Source organism: Prionailurus viverrinus, chromosome A3, assembly GCF_022837055.1.
Source record: "Prionailurus viverrinus isolate Anna chromosome A3, UM_Priviv_1.0, whole genome shotgun sequence".
NCBI lineage: Eukaryota > Metazoa > Chordata > Mammalia > Carnivora > Felidae > Prionailurus > Prionailurus viverrinus.
In genome coordinates, this window is record NC_062563.1 from 105,708,772 (window position 1) to 105,725,146 (window position 16,375).

General features: G+C 48.6%; 1 protein-coding gene across 1 annotated transcript in view; it reads right to left on the reverse strand.

Moving 5' to 3' along the window:
• Positions 1 to 302: 302 nt before the first annotated feature.
• The window catches only part of SNRNP200 (small nuclear ribonucleoprotein U5 subunit 200), a 28,566-nt gene continuing 12,493 nt past the window's right edge, over positions 303 to 16,375 (reverse strand). Inside the window, exons 17-45 of the mRNA XM_047853628.1 lie at positions 15,794 to 15,943; positions 15,440 to 15,550; positions 14,778 to 14,909; positions 14,408 to 14,596; positions 13,648 to 13,845; positions 13,092 to 13,244; positions 12,898 to 12,978; positions 12,545 to 12,628; positions 11,583 to 11,689; positions 11,128 to 11,246; positions 10,681 to 10,835; positions 10,379 to 10,568; positions 9,998 to 10,171; positions 8,389 to 8,549; positions 7,848 to 8,075; positions 7,301 to 7,492; positions 7,033 to 7,211; positions 6,693 to 6,844; positions 5,731 to 5,839; positions 4,814 to 4,922; positions 4,125 to 4,314; positions 3,866 to 4,030; positions 3,525 to 3,646; positions 3,160 to 3,303; positions 2,885 to 3,061; positions 2,419 to 2,579; positions 2,222 to 2,303; positions 827 to 919; positions 303 to 723 (exon numbers count right to left, since the gene is read on the reverse strand). Of these exons, the coding sequence (XP_047709584.1) occupies positions 580 to 723; positions 827 to 919; positions 2,222 to 2,303; positions 2,419 to 2,579; positions 2,885 to 3,061; positions 3,160 to 3,303; positions 3,525 to 3,646; positions 3,866 to 4,030; positions 4,125 to 4,314; positions 4,814 to 4,922; positions 5,731 to 5,839; positions 6,693 to 6,844; positions 7,033 to 7,211; positions 7,301 to 7,492; positions 7,848 to 8,075; positions 8,389 to 8,549; positions 9,998 to 10,171; positions 10,379 to 10,568; positions 10,681 to 10,835; positions 11,128 to 11,246; positions 11,583 to 11,689; positions 12,545 to 12,628; positions 12,898 to 12,978; positions 13,092 to 13,244; positions 13,648 to 13,845; positions 14,408 to 14,596; positions 14,778 to 14,909; positions 15,440 to 15,550; positions 15,794 to 15,943 (4,251 nt within the window). The 3' untranslated portion in view covers positions 303 to 579. The remainder of the gene's footprint in view (positions 724 to 826; positions 920 to 2,221; positions 2,304 to 2,418; positions 2,580 to 2,884; positions 3,062 to 3,159; positions 3,304 to 3,524; positions 3,647 to 3,865; positions 4,031 to 4,124; positions 4,315 to 4,813; positions 4,923 to 5,730; positions 5,840 to 6,692; positions 6,845 to 7,032; positions 7,212 to 7,300; positions 7,493 to 7,847; positions 8,076 to 8,388; positions 8,550 to 9,997; positions 10,172 to 10,378; positions 10,569 to 10,680; positions 10,836 to 11,127; positions 11,247 to 11,582; positions 11,690 to 12,544; positions 12,629 to 12,897; positions 12,979 to 13,091; positions 13,245 to 13,647; positions 13,846 to 14,407; positions 14,597 to 14,777; positions 14,910 to 15,439; positions 15,551 to 15,793; positions 15,944 to 16,375) is intronic.

Below are 16,375 nucleotides of genomic sequence, written 5' to 3' on the forward strand. Positions count from 1 at the left end.
GAAAACTGCAGATCGTGAGAGACTAACATTCAGTGTTAGTTCCCACAGTAGTGCTGATATCTGGGTAACAACTGAGGTAGTAGACAAGGGCATAAATCTGACCAAAGAGAAGCTATCTCACATTGATCCCTCCCTCACACTGACTAAAATGGCTGTGGGTGACAGCCCACCTAAGCAGTAGCCTTATCCTCTAGAGGTATTCATTATAAGCAAGTTCAATGGCTAAAAAAAAAAAACATCTTTTTGGCCAAGGGCCTTAGGTAGAAAAAGAAACATTTCTTTGGAAACACTGCAAAGACAAGTGGTTTCTCCAAGTTATTTTATTAGAATGTTTGACAAAAGGAACTACACAGAACATGGCTAAAAATGCTGTACAGTTACGGGACACCTGCAGACACTGGATCCCAAGTCTAGATGGCAAGGTAACAAGAGGGCAAAGTAGTGGAGGGGGGCCGGGACAGTACCTGCACTGACTGGCCAGACCTCACACGAACAGATCCGGTCCCCACAGGACTGTACATCTTCCTGATTCAGGTGCAACTCTTCTCTCCTCTTTGCAAGAGTTAAGTGCCTCTGGACTCAGTCTGAATCACTGTCTGTCTCCGCTTCTTTCACATCCACGCTGAATTTGTATTCCTGGTCACATCCCATGTAAGCGTCACTCATGAAATACAGAGTGTAGTTGTGGGCGCCAGTGGCTGGGGCCACAAAGTCAAGCTTCACCTACAGAGAGCAGAAGAAATCCAGGTGAGCATGAATGCAGTGGGGGAAGAATTCTCACCCTGACCCCAGCTCAGAACAAATGCCAGGGCCAGCACACACTCACCTTGGCCTTCTGCTGCAAGGTCAGCCTCTTGATGGAGATGAGGCTGTTGGACTTGGCATCGCCGATCACCACCCACCAGCCCTCTTCACGTTTCTGCAGGGACCAAAAGCCAAGAATTTCGACATGTAAAACTTGACGGCCATGAGACCATAGGAATGATTATAAAAGCAGGAAAAAAAAGCCCAGACAGAAAGCTTTCTAAAATTTCCTCAATTTGTTATAACTAAGATTTCAAAACTATCGAAAGGTATCTCAAATGAACTCCACTTTTAAGTAGCAAATGAACTCATTGTGGGTTCTGGCTCATTTCCTTATTTGTTCCAGAATGTCTTCTCCCATTCAGTCCTTGTCACTGAATCCAAGATTCCACTAATAGAGATCTAGCCTTTGTGGCCAGGCAGCTGAGTTCTCAGAGATCCTTTTTAAGTAAACACATATGCCAGATAAGCAAAACATGTTAACATGGAGATAAGCTGCCAACAGAGAGGATCCAAAGTAGGCCTTGCCTCTATCGAAAGCCTCTCTGCTGGCCATTCCTGTCAGAAAGCCCAGGTGTTCGTTTAAAGCACTTTCCCCAGAGCCTATTAAACAACTAGTTTGTAAAATAAAACATTACAACGTATCTGGTTTCTGCTTTCAGTCTTCAATTACTCTCTCATATAAGGAATCAGAGTTTTTTTTCTGGTGGTAAAGAACCAAGTAACTGGAAGCAGAGTGGGGGGTAGTGAGAGAGGAGAGAGAAGAAACACGGACTGGAAAAACCCAAGTATCCCAGAGCCTTTAAAAACAAATGCATCTTAACAGTCATAGAGAATGACAACATTATAGAAGTGATGTCTTTAACAATGATCAGTCACCTACTAAATTGTTTTTTTTTTTTTTAATTTTTTTTAATGTTTATTTAGTTTTTTGAGACAGAGAGAGACAGCATGAACGGGGGAGGGTCAGAGAGAGAGGGAGACACAGAATCTGAACAGGCTCCAGGCTCTGAGCTGTGGGCACAGAGCCCGACGCGGGGCTCGAACTCACAGACTGTGAGATCATGACCTGAGCCGAAGTCGGACGCTCAACCGACTGAGCCACCCAGGCGCCCCCTAAATTGTTTTAAAGCAAAAAACAATCAACAAAACCATCCATGGCCCCAAGATTAATTCTCAGCTTTGTGTCTTGTCATGACTCTAAATTTCCCTTCCCCAGTGACAATGCACCCTTGAACTCTGTACTCTAGCCAATGGCTAAGGCCTCCAGAAGACACCTCATACCACTACTTAAAAACGGAGTTGGAGATTCCTTTTGACCATTTAAAAATCTTAGTTATATCAAACTGTCTTTCACAGGGACATTTCAAAAAGCTTTCTATTGGGTTTTTGTTTTTGTCCAGCTATGAAAACACACCTGTGGAAAGAGAGGTGCTATCACAGGGCCCGTGACCTCCTCCTCTCGCTCCAGCTGCACCAGCACCACAACTGGCCCGCCACTGTGGGAGAAGAGCAGGGCAGCACATCAGCAACGTGGCAGTGGGGTCAGAGCGCACTGTCATGTTGTGCCCAGCAGGGACCCTGGGGCAGGGCACCTGGCTGACCATGGCTCACCTGCGGATGCTGTCCTTATCCACCACTTCATAAGACAGCTCAATGTTAGGGTAGCGGTTGCAGAAACGGGCCACGTCCGCGATCTGGCTGTCAGACAGCTGAAGCAACGCATTTCGTTCTTCATCTTCCATCTCCATGATGTCAAAAACACTCTCCACTCCCTGCAGTGCGTATTCAGAGGTCAGGGAAGGAGAACGCATACTAATGGCAAACGAAACCTGGCTCCAAACTGCTGGTTCAACTCCTATGCTATCAGATCATCTAAATACACGATTTCAGAAAGAACACAGCCCACAATTGTCCAATCGTCAGGCTCCCTAGTACCTCAATACGTAACACCCTCAGGGGAACCAGAACTGGAACCCCCCCTATACTGTGACTCCCCTCCCACAACCGCCACAAGTCCCCTCCTTCCCCTAGAAACTTGGCTCAGCCACCCAACAATCCGGGTCCAGACTCAGCTCACCTTGTCTGTACAACGTTTAATATGCTCTGAGGTGAAGTGTGGCAGCTGTTTCAGGTATGAGTCCTTGGACCACATGGCTTGGGTGACCATCTGGGCCAGCTCCATAGCTGCCAGAGCAGGGCTAAGCCACCCATTGCTGGAAAGGACATCCACACAGGCCTGGATGAGCCGGATTGCCTGAACCGAGACAGGAGTGCAGGACAAGGTAGGGTTGGAACCACTTCTTCACAGGCCACCACTGGCCCCTCCACTCCACACCCGCACCCGCACTATACCTTGCTAAGAATTTCCTCAGTATCCGACTGCAGCTCGGCACTCAGCTGCATGCGGGACAGGTGAGCTTGCAGAAGCAGGTTGGTCTTGACATGTGGGTCATTGAACTTAGGATTATTCAGCTTATGGGGGACCTTCTGAGCCAACTGGAGAGTGGAAGAAAAATAGCTGGTGATCAACAGGTGACCCTGCCTGAGAACAGCTCTCAGGCCCAAAGTACCACCTGCCCCAAGCTCACAACCCTTCAAAACAGAAGTGTGGGTGATGTGTTAGGATCTTCCTGTGGTGACAAGGACAACATGTGCTCTGGGCACACAGGCCAAGTTTCAACTCTAAAGATGTCCTCCTGAATCCAAGATGCCCTCACCTGCCGCAGGAGGTTATCTTCATGGTGCCGGATGGGAATGTTCTCGTACTCCGCCGCATTGGAGATGATTTCAATAAGCCCTCGCACCTTGGTCTTGGCATTCAGGGACATGCTGAAGAGCTCTGACAGCCAAAGAGGAGAAACGGGAGGAGTCAAACCCAAGTAGAAAAGGAGCAGGCAGGAGAGTTAACTGGGTTACTCCTCCCGACCCTATGATACATCCCTGGAATGTGCTTCCAGGACACTGGAAGCCCTGTGCTCTCATCCCAGTGGGCTGCAGACCCCTGCATAAAGCTTCTTTAGCTTGGGCTCCCCAGACACAGCCCCTGCCGGCCCCTCACCAATGGTGGTGTAGTTGATGTAATAGTAAGCAGCGATCATGCCCAGGTTCAGAGGTGCCACATCCATTTCATCCTCAATGCTGATGCACTTGGACTGCTCTAAGTCACTCAGGGTCTGCTCCACAAGCTCGGACAAGTGGTCAGACAGGTGACGGTGGGAGATCCCTGCAAAGGTGAGAGAGAAGTGGGGAGTCACAGGGAGACTGGCCGGCAAGGTCTATGAGCCACAAAAGGATACCGTGCTCCAAAGTCCACTGACCCTGCAGGTTGTAATAATTGGGGTTCTGTGTCATGCGGCGGTACAGAAAGGTCCAGGTGAGGTAGTCCACAGCATCCTGCTTGTTCTCAATGGTCTTGGTGACAATTTCAGCATTGAAATGGTCATGCATACAGTGGTCCAGGTGGGACTCTACTGGCAAGGGCTCATATAAGAACTTTTTGAAGAAATCCTACAGGTTGGAAAAGGACAGACAGTAATACTCAATGACAACATGGTTACAATGAAGGGCCAAGGGCAAATCAACAGGGAACGGCCCTTGTGTGACAGACATAGCTAATACAATAATGGAAGAAATCAGCTGCAGAGACAAGGTGAACTAGGTCTGGACCTGGAATGCTGGATGTGTGTGTCCGTTCCCACTGGCATCACTGGGTATTTTTATGGTGGGAACAGGGATACAGCAAGTCACACAGGCCTAACAGTACATGAGAAACCACCCAGAAGGTGAAAACCTTGACACATGGGAGTCCACAGCAGTAGCAAAAACAAAGGGCTACAAAATTCCACGTGGCTAAGAGGTTTATTACCAAAGCAATGTGGAAAATTAAAAAAAAAAAACAAATAAAAAACAGAAGTTGACAGAAAAACTGTAAACAATGAAAGGCATCTATTAAAGAATCTACTCTGAGGCCCAGGATCTCAAGAGGGTGCACAAGGCCAGGACTGACCTTTTTGGAGCCCTGGCACATGATAACACAGCGCCCCTCATCATCCTGCAAAGGGCGGTTGGCATGGCCCACCATCTGAAGCACGTCGTAGATAGGGTAATCCACATACCTGGTGACAGAGAGAAGAAGGCAGGTAAAAGGTCCATCACCACAGAGGCCATACTCAGGAGGCTAAGACTACCTCAGTGTCAAAGAATAAAATGTAAATATGGGACACAGTGGCAAATTACAGCAGACTTCTGTATTTACGGCTTCTTGTGCTCAGGTACTAGCTTCACTTGTTTAGAGATCATTACAGTTTTCAAGTTTAAGAGCTGGGACTCTGCTGCTCAGGGTCCTTGAACCAAAGCTACCAACCCATCGAGTGCCAAAAGCAAGTGACTCCCTGTTAAAGGATCAAATATGTAAGTCAAGCTCCCCAAAGAGGTGTATACTTCAAGAATTCTCAAGTCACCAGACTTAAATCCATACCTAGACGCAGTTTTAGGCATTAAAAATAAGCCCATAAATAACAGTCACTTAAAAAAAAGTCTACATTTTGAGAAAAAAATTAAGAGTTAAATCATTCAATTTTTTTCGGAGAAAAATGGATCCTTCTACATCTCGTCACCACAAAGGTATGTGACTTGGACCATATCACCTTCCCAGTCTATAAAATACACGAGTTAACTACCTAATCTCCAGCTCAAATTTCCTGGTTCTCTAACTTGCTGAAATGAGAGGAAGATCATAAAAGCAAATGTGAACCTAGGTCCTAAGACTAAAAGAACTCTCTGACACCTGGCTGTGGGGGAACCTCAGCGGACTGTTTAGTTCCCTAACACTTCTTTTTCGTAATAGCTAATTTCCAGATCTTCAGATGTTATGTTCATTTTAGGAGGAAGGTTCCCGTTAATGCACAGCACAGCTAGACTCACGCATGAATCTTGCCATTGTAGTACTGGGTGTCCATGATGATCACCAGGTGGGCGGCCACATTCATGCCCCAGCAGAGACTCCGGGAAGCTACCACCACCTGGATAGCCCCTGGATAGTAGAGAGAAGAAGACTGAGTGCAGGGCTCACTGGGAGCCTCCTTCTGTGCAGATAGGGGCTTATCCTGTGCTAAGCTTCAGAACTCAGAGCAAAGTGTGCTGGGAAATGAGCCCTAATAATGGCGAAGGGTTAACACAGTACTAGAAAAGGGAGCTCTATGCTGCTGTTGCCCTGCTTGGGGGCCTATCCTAGAGGAAACAAGGTAATCTTGGAACCGAATCCGAAGCCCAGAGAAAGCCAGGCTTCGCCATCTGCCTGACACACTGGCCTTGTTGACTGGAAAATGCTAACACCAACTCATTAATAGGCTGGCTCAGTACACGGCAGCAAAACTGAGCTGAGTGTACATCAAACCAAATAGATTCAAGGGCCAAAGAGTGCCAGTAAGTGGTTCTGGCAGGAGCAACTCCATTGCAGCTCCAACAAAGAACGTCAGAGTGACAATACTCTATGTGAAATGCCAGAGGTCAACAAGGGACAGTGGCACACAGGCCACCCAAGGGAGACTCTACCGTTTACTACATCTCTAAGGTCTAACAACCTTGGCGAATCTGGTACCCATAGAAAACCAGGTCTACTGGTCAAAGGTCTAGAAAACCAGGTTCTGAAGTAATACGACCGTATGTGCCTGTTTTCTCAGCTAGCCAGTAGGGATAATATCCTACCTATACCACAAGGTTACTGGGAAAATCAAATGAGATAATACGTAAAACAATCAGAAAAGTATTTTGAAGGTGGTTAAGTGTGCAGTAGGGAAGTATCACCCACATCCTAAAGTTTCGTTCCTACCACCTGTGACACTCCCAGATACAATCTCCCTCTAGGCCACATCACTTTTTTTCACCTGAGCTGAAGAGCTGTTCTACCAGGCGTCGCTCCATGGGGCTGAGCCCCTCGTGCAGGTAGCCCACTCCATTTAACAGTGTTTCCTTAAGCGTGCTGTCACTTAGTTTCTCCAGGTACGGGATCAGATCCTTCTCCGTGCAGTGCAAAAACCTAGGCAGCACGGGCACTGATTTAGCTCAGAGCAGTTCCAATCCCTTGCAAGACCCTTCCAACTGTGCGGTTGCCCAGCCCCTGGCCCCAATGGGGCTAACCCCCACCCTCATAAACAGAACACTCTTCAGGATCAGCCAACCTCACTGACCCAACTTCCCCCCCCTCCCCCGCCCCCGCCATCCCACCTCTGCCGCTGGATATCTGCTGCACATGTGGTGAGAATGTCAATTGCAGTGAGGCGGGTCTGCTTTCGAGACGGAACAAAAACAATGACAGGCTTCTTGGGAGAGTGTTTGGTGATAGCATGGTACACGGGCTTGGCCATGGAGAGCAGGCGAGTTTGTGTATGGCTAATGTTGAAGCCCTGGAGACCGAGGAAAACGAAAAGACAGAAGTTACAATACCTGGTACTTCAACAAGAGGCCACGCAGGAACGGGGAGAGCGGGCCCTACCTGGATGTGCAGCTCCAAGGGCACAGGGCGCACGTTAGGGTGGAAGTTGAAAGTCGAGGTGGCACTGCACCCCAGCCAGTGGGCCACATCCTTGGCATTCGAAAGCGAAGAGCTAAGTGCCACAATGCGAATGGGTCGCTCAATCTGGGAGGAGATGTAGCGCATCCGGGAGCAGATCACTTCTAAGACAGGCTGGGACAGAGGCGGGGAGTCACTAGGGGCCCAGGCTCTCTTTCCCCATCCTCCACCCTGACTTAGGCTTTCTGTCTAGTTCAACCACCTCAAAACCATCACCTAACTCTTCCTTCTAATTAAGGGCTCTCCAATCTTTGGTTCTACCTCCTCCATAGCAGCCAATCTTCACTAAACAATGCTATTTTCCAAGAGTACTACAAAAAAGGCTCACAACGTCCTTTTGGAATAGGGTGACAAGCAGAATCCTCCTGGGAGAAGCACCTAGTCTATGGCCTCAGACCCAAACCTAACTCCCCAAAGCTAAGGACATCAGCCAATCGCAGCCCCTCCAGTGTGCAAGGTTAAGCCATACCCCATTCTCGCCCCCGATAAGGTGGACTTCATCCACCACGAAGAGGTTGATGTTTTGGACATTCTTGCGCTGCTTCCACCGCCGAGAAAGAATGTCCCACTTCTCAGGGGTGCTGATGATGATATTGCCCTTGCCCAGAAGCTTCAGGTCTGTGCTAGTCTCCCCCGTCAGGAGCACCACCTTCTTGTTGAGCCTGTCCTGGAACTTCTCATACCAGTCCATGTAAACCTGGCACGCAGGGAGAGGAAGGGCAGCAAACATCAGGCCATGACAGGCATCGTTTCATTTGTAATGAAAATTGCCTGAGAAGCCAAATAGAGAGACCTGATGGTCTGTAGATCTCAAGCTACCTTATAATCCCACACTGACCTTTAAGAGTATTTTTCTTTAGGACACAAACTGGGGACATGAACAAAACAAAGCAAAGGGTCTCGCCCCAATTAACCCTGCAAATTTCAAGGGCTTAGAAAATCTTGATCGGGACTCAGATAAAAATAGCTTCCAGGAAAATTCACACGTGACACAGCAGCACGCCACATACCTGCTCTGCCAGAGCCTCCATGGGAGTGATATAGACACAGCGTCCCTCTGAGTTCTGCAGCAGCATCCGCAGGATGGCAAATTCCGCACAGATGGTCTTGCCGCTGCCCGTGGGGGCCCCCACGAACACATTGTCATCACTGTTGTAGACGGTGTTGAACACTGGAAGCCGGCAGAGCAGCAGTGGGAACATCAAAGAGAAAAGACACTCAGACCACTCCTCAGAACAGAGGACACCGGGAGAAACTCAGCCAGTCAACTGCCAAGTGCCGAAAACGAAGGGGGAGGCATTAGGGCCTCTAACTGCAGCCAGCCTACTACACTACACCTCTCCCCTCATGCTCTCCCTCTCACACACAAGCAACAGGCGAAGAGCCCAAGACCAAGAAGTCCAGTAGCAGGGAGATCTGCAAGATGGCAGAGAAAGTAGACCAAGTATCCGGTGCTTCTCTGCCAGTCTTCTCAGGGACCAGGATACGGAACAAAAAGGAACTGGCTACCATTCTCTGGCTACCCTCCGACACTCTCCTTGAAAGAAGGTAAAGCCTCAGTCCTGGCATCAAGACTGATTAAAGTCAGTTGGGGGGGCACCTGGGTTGTTCAGTCGGTTAAGTGTCCAACTTCGGCTCAGGTCATGATCTCACGGTTCGTGAGTTCAGGCCCCCGCATCAGGCTCTGGGCTGACAGCTCAGAGCCTGGAGTCTGCTTCATATTCTGCGTCTCCCTTTCTCTCTGTCCCTCCCCCGCTCAAGCTGTCTCTTAAAAATAAACATTAAAAAAAAAAAAAAAAAAAAGACTGGTTAAAGTCCAAGTTCTGTTTATTAAATGATTCAGTTGAGGTGCCTCTCTCTGCCTAGCTTCCTCATCTGTAAAGCAAGACACTAATAATAGTATCACAAGTAGTAAATCCCCCATAGGATCAGTGAGAGGAATAAAAGAGAAAATAACCAGATGTACTCAGCCAGAGTACTTAGGAAACAGGGCATGCCCTGTGAACATGCCTGTTATTTAAAACGACAGACAGGGGAGTGCCTGGGTGGCTCAGTCAGTTGAGCATTCGACTCTTTATCTCAGGTCATGATCTCTCAGTCTGTGGGTTCAAGCTCCATGTCAGGGTCTGCGCTGACAGTGCAGAGCCTAGTTAGGACTCTCTCACTCTCTCTCTCTCTCTCTCTCTCTCTCTCTCTCTCTCTCTCTCTCCCCCCTCTGCCCCTCCCCTGTGTGCGCTCTCCCAAAATAAAAATAAACTTAAATAATGCATTAAAAAAAAAATAAAGGGAAAGGAGGCTTCAGTCAACACTGCACATGCTGCACACACATGAGCAACAGGAGCACAGATCCAGCCTCCTGAGCCTGAGAAAGAACAATGCACCATAATACGACCTTGTTCTGACCCTCCTCAATGAGACAGGCAAATAAGCAAAGGAAATCTAAGAGTAACCAAGGACTGAGAAAGGAAGAAGTCCTAGTATGTTCCAACAGTTGCCACTGATGAGCTCCCACACCTACCTGAGCGTCCTACGTCCCTTCTTGCCACTGAATATATCTGTCTCTACGGAACCTTTAAGGTCCTCCAGAGGAATGAACCGTGTGGGGATGGAAACACCTACCTTGGGTCTGGATGGGGTTGAAGAAAGGAAATTTATCCTGGTAAAGGCTCTCAAAAGCACTGTTTCTCAGAGCAGACACAGGCAAAGGCTGCAGGTCCAGAAGCTCAGTTGGAGGTGGGTACTTCTCCGGTAGGATCAGGTGCCGGAAGGAGACAGGCAGCTGGGTCTCACAAGCTGCCAGAACAGAAACGGGAGAGGTCATAAGCACTCCTCTCTTTACCTAATGACCCCTCAGAGTCCCTCCATGCACACTGAAAACCCCAAAGCAGCAGCAGATAGTATCACTCTGACCCCACGAAGTCCAGTCCAGCACGAAGTGAAAGACACTCTTGATTCCCCCAGAAGACCTGTCCCTATGGGACCGTACAGAGACACACTCACAGAGCCAGCGGTCAGACACCACTCGGATGAAGTACTGAGGGGGCAGCGGTTCAAAGACAGGAACGAAAAACGTAATGAGGTGCTCATCCTGAGCATACTTGGCCTTGAGTAGAAAATACTCATGGTGGAGTATCACCTCACTGTCTACATCCTCCACCAGAATCCAGAATGCCTCTGACGAACCATGGACCTATCAACACAAGCACAAGTAAAAGGAACATGAGCCAGCGTGGACTTGCACCTCCAATCCAGCTCTCCTCAGGGGCATTCGCGAGTAGTCCCTCCGCCAAGCAAAGCCTCACCTTTTCATCCCACTGGAAATCCGGCGTGATGGTCAGCTCCACTTTTAGGGTGGAGCGTGTGATAGGTTGCAGGTGCACCGACAACTCCAACTTGGGGAAGAGGTGGACGTACTTGTGGATGGTCTTCCCCATTTTCGGCATGCGGATAAGCTCCCCTAGAAGGACAGGAGGGTACGGGGGCTGCAGCCCAGCCTTCCAAGCACAGCTGCAAACCGGGCCTTGAGGGCAAGTGGCAGAGTCCGCTCTGGCGGGCAGACTCCTCCTCCCTCCACTCTCAGTGCAGTCCAGAGGAGTCAAAGTCCCGAGACCAAGAACTAGCCACGTTACTTCAGCAGAATAGGAGAAGTGAACACAGGACAGTAGGGCACCAGGCCCCGGAGATAGAAAGCAAGAGGGCTTAGAAAGATTTCTGAGCAGTAAGGACAAGGAGGACAGCTCCCCACACACCTATCTCATTATGATTCAGGTCATACAGACGCTCGAAGGGGAAGTTTTTCTTCTCAATCTTCTTCACTACCTCTTCAGGGAGTTTCCGGAACTGGCGCAGAGGACACATGGACTGCCACCTAGCCAGGAAGGAAACATTAACTGTCAGTCCCCTGTGAAACAAACTGCCTTTGTCATGGCTTCCAATTAGCTGTGACCACACAAAACAGTCATTAAAGGAAGGCATCTGGAACTGTACCAGCAGTGAGACTTGAAAGCCATCACTCATCACCACTCTCCTCCCACCCCCAGGCTCCACCTCAAAGGGCCCTCCCTCTTCTCAACTTTTAGCCAAGTTCAAGTCCCATTTCATGAGTGAGGACCAGAGATAAGAGCACTCCCAGGCTTCCCCACGACATCCTCAGCCTGGGGACCTTAACTCATGGTGACCGGCTCCCAGCCCAGTAGGTCCTTACATGCGCTTGTCAATCATCTTGCAGAGGTTCAGTGTCTTGTCTGTAAGCTGCGCCCAACCTCGATTCAGGACAATTTCAAAGATGGCACGCATCAACCTGCCAGCCGACTAGGAAAGATAAAGCATTCCCTCTGTTAAGTCCCCACCATCCCCAACCTAATAAAGCCACTCGACACATGGCTTAATTACCTCAAGCTCTGACGCAGTCAGTCACACTACTCAAAAATAAAGTCCTCTGTAATTACTCCCCCACCCTTTTTAAAGACTTTTTTAAAGTTTATTTATTTATTTTGAGAAAGAGGGAGAGCAAGGGAGGGGCAGAGAGAGAGAAAGAATCCCCATCTGTACTGTCAGCACAGAGCCCAACACGGGGCTCAAACTCACGAACTCATGAGATCATGACCTAAGCCAAAATCAAGACTCAGATGCTTAACTGACTGGGCCACCCAGGCGCCCCTGCCTTTCCCCTTTTAGGTAGCAGATGTTTGCTAAATGCAGAATAGTTAGAAAAGGGCAGCTCGAGCTTACTGTACAACATCGATTTTAAAGTTCGGCTCATTTAGCACTCACGGTTCTAGCAAAAGCAAGGATGCCAATGACTTGCCCTCAAAGGTAAAGACGAAGCGTAGCTAGCTAATAGAACCTTTTGCCATTTCTGGATTTACACATGAGCCTAGCCATAGTGGAAAGTCACTCTCTGTAGAGAAGCAGACATTATGTCTTGTGGCTCTCCCTATGGAACCTGCCCAGCACTCTCTCTTAAGGCCCTACCTCTCCTCATGCTCAAGATCAGCGACACAGAGTGGCTATGCCATATCCACATAATCAACGAGCCAACTAGAACAAAACTTGGCCTTCTCCCCTCCTCACTAGCGTCAGCCCTGTTTTCTCCAAGACACACAACAGCACAAGGGACTGGAACTGTTTAGGCCTCTTCTCCTGGCAGCACAACTGCGCTCTCACCTGTGTAACATACACCATGTCTGCCATCAGCGCAAAGCCCTCCAATTTCAGCTGTGAGATGAAGGCTTGGAGAAGCACATTGATCTGGAAAAAAGCAAGGTCAGCAAGAAGATGGCCAGTCACTGAGGTGCAAGGTGAATCACACTTCTGCTCTGGGATCCATGGATCATGCCGAATCGGATCCACAGCTCCCGCTTTATAGGCATTAAATAACTGGTACTCCACATAAAGAACATGTGGAAAGGATGCAAAACCCAGGAAAACTGAGCAAGTCATCGAATATGAACGTAGATTCAAGGTTCACTTTTTACAAACCCATCCAATCCTTATGCCAAGCAGAGGAGTGAGCTCACCTTTGCGCTGGGTTCCTCAATGCTCTCCTTTACAGGGATGGGCACCCTCTCCAGCAATTTCTGCAGCTCCAGCTTCTCCTCCTGCCACAAGAAGGGAACCGGTCAAGGAAAAGCCAGGTGACTAAGGAGAGAACCCATCCAGTGACTCAGCAGTGAGTACCAACCACCCATCCCAACACGCTGTGTGGACTCACCTCTCTCACGGTGATGTTCTTGAACTCTGAAGACAACGAGAAGACTCTGAAAAGCTCAATTTCACTTAGGGTGGGCTTCAGCAGCTGGTTGTAGGTCTGTACTGTGTCATTGGTGATGTAGTAGTGGCTGGCTATACGACCCAGTTCTGTCACCTATGAAGGAGGAAGACTCAATCCAACGGCGATCGTTAACAAGTGGCAACCTCTCACTGTAGACAACAGGTACCCACTGGAGGAACTCACAGCAACAAGAGTTTCTGGCCCAAGCACATGAAGAAAGATGGCACAATAAACTGACCTATGGTGAATTGATGCCCATACAGACAAGACAGTTGAATGAGCTGCCTCGACTCAAGTGACAGAAGGCAGGCACCCTCAGGTTCTACTATACCCTTATAGAGGTTCCTAGATTCAAAGGGCACAGTCTAATCCCACCTGTTTTTCTACACAATGGGCAATTACACAGGCAGTGCTCAAATCAAGAAAACAATTTAAAAAATTGCCTGAGATCACCACTTTTACTGAGACCTGTGGCTCAATCCCTCAACCCACTCACCTGGAAGTTGCCTGTCTTCTTGTCATACTTGACCAGATTGTTCTTATCCAGCATCAAGGCAGCAGTATGAACCAGATCCAGTCGGCGCTGGTCCAGCAGGGGATCTCCCTTGAGGTCATCATGAGAGATGCCATAGAGGGTTGGGGATCGGAGCATTCGGATATACAGATAGGCATATCCAAGCCAGTTCACCGCATCCTACAAGAGAAAACTCGCTGGTCTGAGCATGGAGAAATTATGTCCAAATGAAAAGCTCCCAGAGATCACTTAGAAATTAATTCCAAGGACGCCTGAGTGACTCAGTCGGTTAAGTGTCTGACTCTTGATTTTGGCTCAGGTCATGATCTTACAGTTTGTGGGAAGGAGCCCTAAGTTGGGCTCCACGCTATCTCCACACAGTGCAGATTTTCTCTCTCCCTCTCTCTCGGCCCCTCCCCTGCTCGCATGCACATACTCTCTCAAAATATTTTTTAAAAAAAGAGAGAAATTAATTCCCAACTAGAAGAATGTATGTCTTCTGAAGGTTTCTAGTATCTTATTAGAACGACAGAATTCTTTCTGAGATCTTGGTAACAAGGGGAATTGTCAGCCACAGAGTTGACAAGCTTCAGAGAGACTGCTTACATTGAAGATGTGGGGCACAGGGTTGGAAGCCCCTACACGTTGGTGGTCCACAACACCACAATGGAGACCATCCCACCCTGGTATCTTGGCTTCTCTGGAGAAGGCAAGACGCGTGACGGGCAGAGCCCTTCCCTACCTTGGCATTCTGGACATTCCCCAGCACGATTTCCGCATTGAGCATGTCAGGCAACTTTGATACCATCTGGCTCTCGATAGGAAGTTGCTGATTGAGGAGGGACAGGTAGTACTGTAGCTCCCCATGAGACGTGATGAGTATGCCTTCGCCTTTGGTGTCATACTGGGGTCTTCCAGCACGTCCCAGCATCTAGGTCAGAAACAGGTTGCAAACCTTTTAAGAGAGTTATGGCCACAGAGCCTACGGTTTTGTTCCCAGACTTCTACTTTACAGAACCCCACCTTCCATCTGCCACCTTTTTGGCCTCTTTGCATAAATTTTATACACAGGATACCTTTCCCCACTGAAAATAACCTCAAAGGCTCTATACCTGCAGAATGTCCAGTGCCCCCAGTTCTGTCCACCGCCCCTTCTCTGGACTGTACACCTGGGTGCCTTTGATGATGACTGTATGTGCGGGGAGATTCACACCCCAAGCCAGAGTTGCTGTGGAAACTAAAACCTATAGAAGCAAAGCCAAGATAATAAAGAAAAGACGTTACCACCACAGGGTTAGTATCCCCAAGTTCTCTTAGAAACTGGCCTTAGAGCTTCTAGCAGGACTGAGGTGGGTCCCACACTTGTCAAGGTAACACTGGAATAAAGAGGAAAGGAGTCCCTTGGTTCCTTGTCTATTCAATAATTAACATTCCACAGTTCTCGAGATACTTAAGAGGTAAAACTGTAGACTAATATTAATCAACTTAAAGTTACCAGACAATTAACAATACACCCTGAGAGAGAGAACATACGAAGTCCTAACCTTACGACATCTGGAGTCACTGACACGCTTCCTTTGTTATGCTTCTCAAACGCTTTCCTAAAATCACTCATCTTCCCTGATGCAGTAGGTGAAGAGCTGGGAGAGGTGGCCGAAGTTCTATCTACCGTACCTCCCACAACCCTCTAACCTGGTTTACCATAAGGTACTGGGTGCAAACATGGCATCTGACACCTGAGGTCTTCTGATGCCTACACTTTGCCCACACTCACCTGAATGTGTTTATCAGCAAAAAGATCCTCTACCAGTGTCCGGTCAACTCTGGTCATGCCTGCATGATGAATAGCAAAGCCATATGGCAGAAGATCCTTCAGCTCCAGGTTCTGTGGAACAGAAAAAAAAACAGGTGAGGAGGTGAGCCTCGCTGTGGGAACTCCACAGAGACTAAGGAGATCTCTTCCCTCGAGACCCTGCCCCTTACCTATTCCACAGAACCAGACCCAGACAATCAACCTTCACCTGTGTGAAACAACAGCACCATGATGCAGTCGAGGACTGTCTGGACAACCTCGGATTGAACCAGTTACCAGGTAGGAAACAAGAGAACCGGGCCTGTCTCTCCTCACCTTGCACTGCTCAGCTTCCGTCCGAAGGACTTCTGTGGAGGCTGAGCCCTCTCTCAGAAACAGACCCAGAGTGTCCTTCTCTAGGCACATGTCCCGGATGGCCCTGGCCGTCTTCCCAGTCTCCTTCCGGGAGTGGACAAACACCAGCACCTAAGGAGAAACCACAGTTTGCCACAGTCAAGAGACGCAGCTACCACTGTCACTCCTCTGGCCCCATGGCGCCAGCACCAGGAAGCAGAGGCTACACTGTTATGAGGCCAGAAACCCCAAGAAGAGCAATGGCAGGAAGGTATACGGATTCAGAAGCACCTAAGACCCTGTGTGAATAGAGTACAAAGTACAGTGGCAGAGTCCTGTAGCTGGGAAACTAAGCTAACTCTTAGCATCCTATCTTTAAAAACACATGTAAGTAGAATATAGATGCAAATTCAGAACTCCCAGTAATAAATCTGTGTTCAGGCACCTGACAGGATTCTAAGTCACCTGAAGAATGTGCCTGCAAAGTAACAGCTCATATACTGTATTCAGTGATAGGCACTAGCCTTCGTAAAAGGACTTAGGAAGTCTCAGTATAGACTAGTA